This window comes from Oncorhynchus gorbuscha, linkage group LG14, assembly GCF_021184085.1.
Source record: "Oncorhynchus gorbuscha isolate QuinsamMale2020 ecotype Even-year linkage group LG14, OgorEven_v1.0, whole genome shotgun sequence".
Taxonomy (NCBI): domain Eukaryota; kingdom Metazoa; phylum Chordata; class Actinopteri; order Salmoniformes; family Salmonidae; genus Oncorhynchus; species Oncorhynchus gorbuscha.
Window position 1 is genome coordinate 56911931 of NC_060186.1, and position 11160 is coordinate 56923090.

Below are 11160 nucleotides of genomic sequence, written 5' to 3' on the forward strand. Positions count from 1 at the left end.
ACCACATGTAGCTATGCCAGTCCAGGACCCAGGACCAGTGCATTTTAAAATAGCAATAATTTCATCAAAAAGAAAGGAGGACCAAGGCACTCTTCATATAATTGATTAAAATGCCTTTATTAGTATGGCATGTTCAATAGAAACAGTTTATTTTATTTTTTTAACCGACGCGTTTCAGCTGCACGGCCTTCGTCAGGGAGTACAAAACAAGGAACACAAGCTCCCCCTTTTAACAGCTTTACAATTAGCCCTAATTGGAAGAAGGAGTGGTTACACAATTGATTGGACACACCTAGTAAGCAATAATATACACATTAAAAGGTGAAATACTGTAGCAATGTTATCATAAAAATACAACTCCAAACTAGAAGTATCAGGACACTAAAAGGTAGTTCTAACCTGAAATATGACTGGGAGAAGTGTCAAGGATAAGAAAGCTATATATTCCATAGTACACTAGAACAAAGCAAAACATGAACAGTCTAACCGTAGCTGAGGGCAATAGAGCAAAATGTCCACTAGATGACAGCAAATGGACCCATCACGACCCTACAGGAAGGGTGAGAAATCCATATATTCATTTAAACCAGGGTATTTAGTGGCCTGTAGTTTGTAAATCCATATCTTAATTTCAACCAGGGTACTTAGTGGCCTGTAGTTTGTAAATCCATATCTTAATTTCAACCAGGGTACTTAGTGGCCTGTAGTTTGTAAATTCATATCTTCATTTAAACCAGGGTATTTAGTGGCTTGTAGTTTGTAAATCCACATCTTCATTTAAACCAGGGTATTTAGTGGCCTGTAGTTTGTAAATCCACATCTTCATTTAAACCATGGTATTTAGTGGCCTGTAGTTTGTAAATCCACATCTTCATTTAAACCATGGTATTTAGTGGCCTGTAGTTTGTAAATCCATATCTTCATTTAAACCAGGGTATTTAGTGGCCCGTAGTTTGTAAATTCATATCTTCATTTAAAACAGGGTATTTAGTGGCCCGTAGTTTGTAAATCCATATCTTCATTTAAACCAGGGTATTTAGTGGCCCGTAGTTTGTAAATCCATATCTTCGTTTAAACCAGGGTATTTAGTGGCCTGTAGTTTGTAAATCCATATCTTAATTTCAACCAGGGTACTTAGTGGCCTGTAGTTTGTAAATCCATATCTTAATTTCAACCAGGGTACTTAGTGGCCTGTAGTTTGTAAATTCATATCTTCATTTAAACCAGGGTATTTAGTGGCTTGTAGTTTGTAAATCCATATCTTCATTTAAACCAGGGTATTTAGTGGCCTGTAGTTTGTAAATCCACATCTTCATTTAAACCAGGGTATTTAGTGGCCTGTAGTTTGTAAATCCATATCTTCATTTAAACCAGGGTATTTAGTGGCCTGTAGTTTGTAAATCCATATCTTCATTTAAACCAGGGTATTTAGTGGCCTGTAGTTTGTAAAACCAAAAACGCTCCCTTTGGTTTAACTGTTTAAGACGGTCCCCTTTTCTAATAGAGGCCGGAATATGATCAATACCCATAGCTTGTAGGGAGGCAGGGTTGCCATGTTGTAGGGACTTGTAGTGCTTAGCCATAGGGTAGTCGTCATTACCTATCCGTATGGCATACTTGTGTTCCGCTAAGCGGTCTTGAAGGTGTCTCTTTGTCCGTCCAATTTAGAACACCTTGCACTGTGGACATTCCAATCTATAGATGATATGAGTGGTTTTGCCGTTAATTAAATGTTTGACGTAATAGTGAATTTGGAAGCTGTGTCAACAAAATACTTCTTCTGTGCAATATTACTGCAATGGTTACATTTAAAAGAGCCCTTGGATTTGTGGTCAAGCCAAGTGTTTTGAGTCACCCGGAAGATAACTGTGGACTAATTTGTCATTTAGGGGAGGACATTTCTTAAAGCTTATGACTGGTGGCTCAGGAAAGACTTGGCGTAGTAGCGTATCACTTTGGATGATTCCCCAATTATTTTTGATGGTTATTTTAATGCTCTCTGCTTCAGTGCTGTATTTTGTGACAAAATCTACTCTCTCCGATGTATCACGAGGCACTCCCCTTCGCAACAAGTTCTCTCTGTCAAGTAATCCAGCCCTTATACCGGCATCTTTCAGGACCTGAACGCTGTAGCACCGATTCAAGAAGCGATTCTCCAATTCCGCAGATTTGACACTGTAGTCTGTTCCTGATCGCAAATTCTGCGGACTCTTTGGAATTGGACATATGGAATGTTTTCTTTTAGCCTTTTGGGGTGAAAGCTGTCTGCCCTCAGAATGGTATTCCCATCTGTAGGCTTCCAAAAGATTGATGTGTGCAAACAACCTTTGTCATTTTTTACTAATGTCGAGGTCCAAAAAAATGAATGTTATCCTTGCTTGTATTCCATAGTTAGTTTGATGTTAGGGTTAATGTTGTTAAGGTATTGGTGGAAGGAAATAAGTTCATCTTCTGAGCCGGACCAAAACAGACAAGCATCAACAATATAGCGTCCCCATCATATAAATCGGTCAAATAAATGGTTATTAGAAGGATCCAAAATGAAGTCATTTTCCCATTTACCCAAGTACAAGCCAGCGTAGGAAGGGCTGTAGCTCCCATGGCACATCCTTTAACCTGTTTAAAGATACGGTCCTGAAAGATAAAGATGTTATGATTAAGAGTCCATTCAGTCAGTGAGACAATGAATTCTGTAGCAGGCATCTCAGTTTCAGGTCTGGTACTCAAGAAATGGTGCATAGCTGCCAAACCTTGTTCATGCTCAATGGTGGTGTATAGAGACTCCACATCCATGGTGACTAAAAAGGAAGCTGTACCTATATTGTTCAATTCCTTCATTTTGTTCAACACATCTGTGGTATCTTGAAGGTGGGCTGGGAGTGACGTCAGAAAAGGCTTAATAAAGTCATCAATGGACTTAGAGATGGGTTCTGTCAGACTTTCATTACCACTAATGACTGGTCTGCCTGGGGGTTTTCAAGATGTTTGTGGACCTTTGGAAGAAGGTTAAAAGAAGCCATACTGCCATTGAAAAGACATTTGAACTCATTGTCTGAAATGTAGCCATTCTCCTTAGCTTCTGTGAGGATCCCTTTCAATTCAGTTTTTAGGTCCTCAGTAGGGTTGAAGGTAAGAGATTGGTAGAATTCATCATTGTCTAATTGACGGTAGGCTTCTGTCACATATGTCTTTACTCCACACTACTGTAGCACCACCTTTGTCTTTACTCCACACTACTGTAGCACCACCTTTGTCTTTACTCCACACTACTCTAGCACCACCTTTGTCTTTACTCCACACTACTCTAGCACCACCTTTGTCTTTACTCCACACTACTGTAGCACCACCTTTCTCTTTACTCCACACTACTGTAGCACCACCTTTGTCTGCTTTTTTAACCACAATCTGTTCATTTTTGGACAATGATTCAACTGCATCCTGCTCTGTCTTAGAAAGATTATGTTGTGTTTGGTTGGAGTCAATTGTACCCTTAAACAGATTCTCCACATCAAAATTCACTTTCTTAGCAAATGTATTTAGTGTGGCATTCTGGACGATGGGACAAAAAGTGGACTTGGGCTTAAAAGGTGTTTTAGAGGGAACAGAAACTGCCTGACCTGAGACACTGGCATCTGTAGTTGGAGAGATGTTTTGCTTGTACCAGACCTTCAGATGTAGATTCCTGTAGAAACTAAATAGGTTAATCTTTGTATTAAATTCATTAGTTGAATATGTGGGGGCAAAGGACAGTCCTTTAGTCAATACCATTATGCAATCATTAGAAAGGGGTTCTCCAGAAATGTTGATAACAGCCTTGTTCTGGTCCTGCTCCGTGTGGTTGGATAGTCATGATTTCTTCCTCCCCCTCCATGTTGGCCTCTTCCACGTCCTCTCCTGTTGTGGAACCTGCGTGACGACTCTACCTGATCTAAAAAATCTTGGGAGGAGCTGGCCTCTGAGCGTCTGGGGTGAACCTCGTCGTCACTGCTTGTAAAGTTGAAAGAAACAGATCTAGGCTTCCTTCTCTGCAGATGTGATTCTGAATTCTTGCGTGTTGATTTTCTCCAGGCAAAGACCTTGCCATCTCTTCTAAATCTTCTTAGCTTGTCTTGTTTCAATATCAGAGTGAATGTGTCTACTTTCTCTTTCGAGATCTCATCACATCACATTGTGCTTTGTGAGAATTATCACTGTGCTCTGATTTTCCTTTTTACTTCTTCAATTTCTGTTTGGACTTGTCTGTCCTCTTTAGATTCTTCTATTAGAAGTAGCATTAGGTCAAAAGAACACTTGTTGAGAATAGCCTCCCATGTATCTCTAAGCAATAATTTCATACCTTGAATTACATTGAGACACGATCACATCTTTTATTTTTTGCAGAATTCCTGGTGATTTTACTGTGTTTTTTTTAACCAAAAACAAAACAAATATTTTTGCAGGCCAGTCCTTCAGGTTAGTGGATGTTAAGTATAGGGAGGGAATGCAGTCAACCATGTAAGAGTTGTTGACCAGTGCTGCTGTTTCCTGCTAAACCAGGTGTATTCTTATTTGACCTGGTTCTGGGTCCTTAACTGCTGGAGCACTTTGTCTACCTACAATAGAGCACAAACAAATGATTTCACACACAGAGATCTGAATATTGTAAACATGACACAAACATGAAGGACCACCCATAGTGAAATGGTATAGGTTGCTGCTCCACTCACAGTGATGAACCAATAGGATTGTGGCCCATAGTTCCTGAGTGACCTGATGCTCATCTGACTGGCAGGAGCAATGACGTGGAGATGGAGGTGAGGGACAGAGGAGAAAGGGGGCATGTGGAACCCCATCCTATGGAAGACAAAAACAAGGGAACAAGTTAGGATCCTCAGAAATTGCAACACAGATGGGCCTGTACTCTAATGTATTATTAAGGCTGAGGTCAATGTGATCTGTCTCAATGACATGGCTAATCATAATGTAGACCTTTACCTTATGTCATCCAGGTCAGTCACCTTTTTCTTCTGCATTACACTCCTTCCCATCTCCTCCATTGCAAAAATTAAAGAGCCTATCAATACTCTCCATTCAGACACCATGTGATTATGTACACAACATTTCAGAGGATAATATATGGGCTAGACCTGTCTATTTCCAATTCATTTGTGCTGCTCTATTTATATTTTATACATTTGTCCATTTTTAAAAATACAAAAATGACAACAATTATGAACATGGTCATTTATGAACATTTGAACATCTTGGCCATGTTCTGTTATAATCTCCACCCGGCACAGCCAGAAGAGGACTGGCCACCCCATACAGCCTGGTTCCTCTCTAGGTTTCTTCCTAGGTTTTGGCCTTTCTAGGGAGTTTTTCCCAGCCACTGTGCTTCTACACCTGCATTGCTTGCTGTTTGGGATTTTAGTCTGGGTTTCTGTACAGCACTTTGAGATATCAGCTGATGTACGAAGGGCTATATAAATACATTTGATTTGATGTAGTAGCACAGGGGCAAGGGAAAACCTAGATGAACCAGGCTCTGAGGGGTGGCCAGTCCTCTTCTGGCTATACCGGGTTGAGATAACAGTACATGGCCGAGATGTTCAAGCGTTCATAGATGACCAACAGTGTCAAGTAGTAGTAATAAAAAAGTGGTTGTAGAGGGTGCAATAGGTCAGCACCCCAGAAGTAAATACTTTACCTTACCCAAAGGTATGTGCTCCTTTCGGAGTGATTTGCAGTTCCCGACGTGTGTCCTAGGTACAACCAGGTAATGATGCCGTGCCCCGGGTTTCAGGTCACGAAAGCAGACCAGTTAATCATCCTTACGCATTTGAGAATAATAAAACAGTTGGCTTCTTATGTTGGCATGATGTAAGACACACAATACCAGTAGCTAGTAGTAGTAGCCTATTATCTAGCACGTTTTATGCTGTGTTTGCGTGATAGTTGAAACTAGGAAACACTGAAATGTTTGACTTGCTAACCGGTTGAACGGGGCACGTGTATAACTACAAGTTAGTAAATTGGACATTTGAGTTTCCAAGTTCCAGCTAGCACTTGAACGCAGCATTAGACTTAACTCATTGGCTAGCTATTTTGTTCGATTCTGTCAAATGACGAAACTTACAAAAAGCTGCATTTCTGTGTCCGAACCTGACTGTTCTTTGGCAATGTTACAGAAACAGCCCTGAAATTACTGATTTAATATTATGTTGATTTTTGCCATACGACTGTAAGAGGAACAAACATAACCTTTTGAAAGGTAAATAGTCTTTATTGCGACCGGACTATACACTGACTTTACACGAGATAACGGGACCTGTCACACTGATGAGTTTTCAAAAGCAGTATGTGGCTCCTGCTGCAATCTCCTACTCAAATATAAAAGAAGTGCAGTGTTGTGGAAAGATTTGGATGTCTTTTTTAAAATGTCATTTTACCCCCTTTTCTCCCCAATTTCATGATATCCAATTGTTAGTAGTTACTATCTTCTCTCTACAACTCCCGTACGGGCTCGGGAGAGACGAAGGTTGAAAGCCATGCGTCCTCCGAAACACAACCCGACCAAGCCACACTGCTTCTTACCACAGCGCGCATCCAACAGCACCAAAAGAGTGTCTGTTCAGGAAGGCACAGAGTGTCTGATACAAGGCCTATTCAAGGACCCAGCGACAGATGACCAGCCGCCAGATCTGGGAATTCAATACCTACAAGCATCATCAGCTGTAAGTGATAACGAAAGTGATCACCTCATAGTTAAAGTGCTCTACCTTCAAACAACATACACTACATAACCAAATGTATGTGGACACCTGCTCGTCAAACATCTCTTTACAAAATGCCTCCACTCTTCTGGGAAGGCTTTCCACTAGATGTTGGACCATTGCTGTGGGTACTTGCTTCCATTCAGCCACGAGCATTATTGAAGTCTAGCACTGATTTTGGGCGATTAGGCCTGACTGGCAGTCAGCATTCCAATTCATCCCAAAGGTGTTCAATGGGATTTAGGTCAGGGCTATGTGCTGGCCAGTCAAGTTCTTCCACACCATTCCCAACAAACCTGGTAAAGGATGGATGCCTAAAAAAAAAAAGACTGGGGAGGACTTGGTGTCTTGAGCCACAGTAGAAGAAGGTGTTGGACTAGTAACCGAAAGGTTGCAAGATCAAATCCCCAAGCTGACAAGGTAAAAATCTGTTGTTCTGCCCCTGTTCAAGGCAGTTACCCACCGTTGCTAGGCTGTCACTGAAAATAAGAATTTGTTCTTAACTGACTTGCCTAGTTAAAGAAGATGTGGGAGCCACATTGATTAGGGTATCTTTGGGACTGATCCCTTCTCATCTGAAGAGGACAGAGCACCACTTTGCTCAGCAGTATCTTTATTTATTATTTTTTATTTTTTAACACACTGAACATTGAAAAGATAACATTTTAGACAGTTTACAGAACCAATATCTACAATTCATATGACATTAACCACAAGCAACAGTGGGGGAGAGGGGTCATCCAAACAAGATGCCACACAAATAGGTACAATTCTGAAAGAGAAGCCTACATGAAGGGGTTGAATTGTAACCCGGTACAGATGCTGATGTATAGGAGCAGCGTTCCCCACATCAACGTCATGTTCCAGGATGGACGTGCGACTTGGAACGTCCTGAAACGCATTGAGAAAACTTTATCAATAGGATAAGATCCTTAGTTTGATCGTTATCCAAATGTTCCATTTGAGAGGGTAACTTTTTCAGCATCTCTGAATTACATAGGCGTTCACACTGCTGTAACATATGGCGTAACTCCAACCCGTCCTCCTTTAGGTCCCCGGCAGGCTTCAGCACCACCACAGCCACACTGGAGACGGCGGGCTGGACCGGCTTACTTGAGGAGCTGTCTGGAGAGTCACGTACAAAATGTGCTTTCAGCATGTTAACATGACACACACGGGAAGAATGCCTTCGATCTGGGGTCTTTATCACATAATTGGTGTCACAGAGTTTCTTTTCCACCAGATATGGTCCAGAAAAACATGCCGACAGAGATGAGCCAGGGATTGGCAACAAAACTAAAACTTGATCCCCTGGTGCAAAAGAACAGCCAACAGCCTTTTTGTCATAATGCAACTTCATGCGTTTTTGAGACGAGGAGAGAGACTTTTGGGCTAACACACAGGCAGCGTGCAGTCTCTCCCGCATCTTACTGACATAATCCAAAACTTTTATAGGGGTGCTACTGGGTGTAGGAGATAAGATATGCTCCTTCAACACTTTCAGCGGACACCGTGGGGTGTGTCCAAACACAAGGTCAGCAGGGCTGAACCCTAAGGACTCTTGTATCGTTTCCCTTATAGCAAATAGGACAAAGGGCACCCCCTCATCCCAATCGGTACTGGTATCCATGCAATACTTGCGTAGCATTGCCTTCAGCGTCTGATGCCAGTGTTCGAGAGCCCCTTGACTCTCTGGATGATACGGACTGGAGACCTGATGGGAAATACACAATGTCTTTAACAGATTTGAGAACAGTTTTGACATGAAGTTGCATCCCTGATCAGTTTGGATTACTTTAGAGAGTCCAAACGTAGAGAAGAACTTCATTAGTGCCTTCACCACAGTCTTAGCCATTATAGTACGGAGAGGAATAGCCTCTGGGTATCGAGTAGCACTGCACATTATTGTTAGTAGGAACTGGTTACCTGACCTGGTTTTCGGCAATGAACCTACACAATCAATTATGACTCTTTCAAACGGCTCCCCCACCACAGGAATTGGGCAGAGCGGCTCTCGAGGAACTGTTTGATACACTTTCCCAGTGAGTTGACATATGTGACATGTTCTACAAAATTGGACCACGTCAGATTTCAAACCTGGCCAGAAAAAAATGCCAAAGGACCCGGTTATATGTCTTTGTGATCCCCAAATGTCCGGACCACGCCTGGTCATGGGCGTGTGACAGCACCTGCTGTCGGAACGATGTAGGAACAACCACTTCACTCCAGTCATTAATGGTGTAGTGAGCTGCCCATTTCCACATCAAAACTCCTGCTTCCATAAAGTAGGCGGTCTCTCTAGTTTCAGCTTCCTCAATGGAAATTACCAAAGCAAAACACTTGCGAAGACTGGTGTTTCCTTTTTGACATTCAATCATCTTCTCAGGGGTGACATACAAAATAATGTCATGTAATTGGGGCGCAATTTCGCTTTCCCCTGCCTTAGTTTTTACTCCTGTAAAAACTGTCGGCATTGCAGAAGGCCTACTCGGTGCATTGTCTTCTACCTCAACATTCTCAAAAGTGGAACTAGCGAAATCCACCACATCTCCTACTTTGCGAGATTGTGCCCTTGTTAACACACAAGCAGGAAAAACATGTGGAGATGCTTGAACCAATTTCTTATCTGCAATTCTGATTTATGGGTTGTCTACTACCTCTAACACAGGAGTGACGTTACCACCAGCAATATCATTTCCTAGTAGCAATGTGACTCCTTTTACTGGCAGTGTAGACACTACACCAACACGGAAACGTCCTGATACCAAGTCTGACACTAAGTGGACCCAGTGTAATGGGTCCACTTGAAGCTCGCATCCGCTACAAGACCATGGTGCTTGCCTACGGAGCTGTGAGGGGAACGGCACCTCAGTACCTCCAGGCTCTGATCAGGCCCTACACCCAAACAAGGGCACTGCGTTCATCCACCTCTGGCCTGCTCGCCTCCCTACCACTGAGGAAGTACAGTTCCCGCTCAGCCCAGTCAAAACTGTTCGCTGCTCTGGCCCCCCCAATGGTGGAACAAACTCCCTCACGATGCCAGGACAGCGGAGTCAATCACCACCTTCCGTAGACACCTGAAACCCCACCTCTTTAAGGAATACCTAGGATAGGATAAGTAATCCTTCTCACCCCCCCCCCCTTTAAGATTTAGATGCACTATTGTAAAGTGACTGTTCCACTGGATGTCATAAGGTGAATGCACCAATTTGTAAGTCGCTCTGGATAAGAGCGTCTGCTAAATGACTTAAATGTAAATGTAAATGTAATGGTACAGGTACGGTTTATGTCTCTATCCCCTGTAATATGACGTACGAGACACAATACGTTTCAGGAGACCAGGGTAAAGCATCAGTAACGATTACTGACTGCGCCGCCCCCGGTGTCTCGTAAGATTTGCATAGGCTTTTGATCAGCTTGTTCTCCAGTTAAGGAAACACAACCAGCAGAGATAAACGGAGCATAGACCGGATCCGATTTCTCAAATGCTGCATCAATACTTCGGGACAACGGACGAGCCAAAGACTTGACTAAACCCAAACCTTTCATTTTATTTTCGGTTTATTTTTAAAAGCCGGGCAGTCTGGAATCCCGTGACCTTTTTGGTGACAGTAAAAACATTCACAGATCTCATGAAAAGGCTTAGGGTTGTCAGAGGAAAAGCGACCTGAACGAGGAACTGATGACGTAATCGTCCGGCCTGCAAAACGAGGTGCACCAAAGACAGTCTTGTGTGTCAAGGCGTACTCATCGGCCAACACTGCTGCCTGGGCCAATATCGCCACTTTCTGTTCATTTAAATGAACTACAATTCTATCTGGGAGGTTGATTTTAACTTTGAGATAGGGGGCGCTCTTTTAATTTTTGGATAGAAAACGTTCCCGTTTTAAACAAGATATTTTGTCACAAAGATGCTCGACTATGCATGTAATTGACAGCTTTGGAAAGAAAAAACTCTGACGTTTCCAAAACTGCAAAGATATTATCTGCGAGTGCACCAGAACTAATGCTACAGGCGAAACCAAGATGAAATTTCATACAGGAAATGCCACCAGATTCTGAAGGCGCTGTGTTCCAATGTCTCCTTATATGGCTGTGAATGCGCCAGGAATGAGCCTGCACTTTCTGTCATTTCCCCAAGGTGTCTGCAGCATTGACGTATTTGTAGGCATATCATTGGAAGATTGACCATAAGAGACTACATTTACCAGGTGTCCGCCCGGTGTCCTGCTTCAAAATTATTGCGTAATCTCCAGGTCCATGCGCGTTCCATTTCTTCAGAGGAGAAACGAAACTGCCACGAATGATTTATTATCATCGATAGATATGTGAAAAACACCTTGAGGATTGATTCTAAACAACGTTTGCCATGTTTGTCGATATTATGGAGTTAATTTGGAAAAAAGTT

The 11160-nt window shown here is 42.4% G+C and overlaps 1 protein-coding gene across 1 annotated transcript; it reads right to left on the reverse strand.

Annotated features, from left to right (window-relative positions):
* Positions 1-4376: 4376 nt before the first annotated feature.
* Positions 4377-5259, reverse strand: LOC123995984 (adenosine 5'-monophosphoramidase HINT3-like). Its single transcript, XM_046299635.1, has 3 exons — positions 4975-5259; positions 4707-4833; positions 4377-4592 (listed from the first exon to the last, which is right to left on the reverse strand). The coding sequence occupies exons 1-3, from the start codon at positions 5079-5081 to the stop codon at positions 4545-4547; spliced, it is 282 nt and encodes a 93-aa protein (XP_046155591.1). The 5' UTR covers positions 5082-5259; the 3' UTR covers positions 4377-4544.
* Between the last annotated feature and the right edge of the window lie 5901 nt (positions 5260-11160).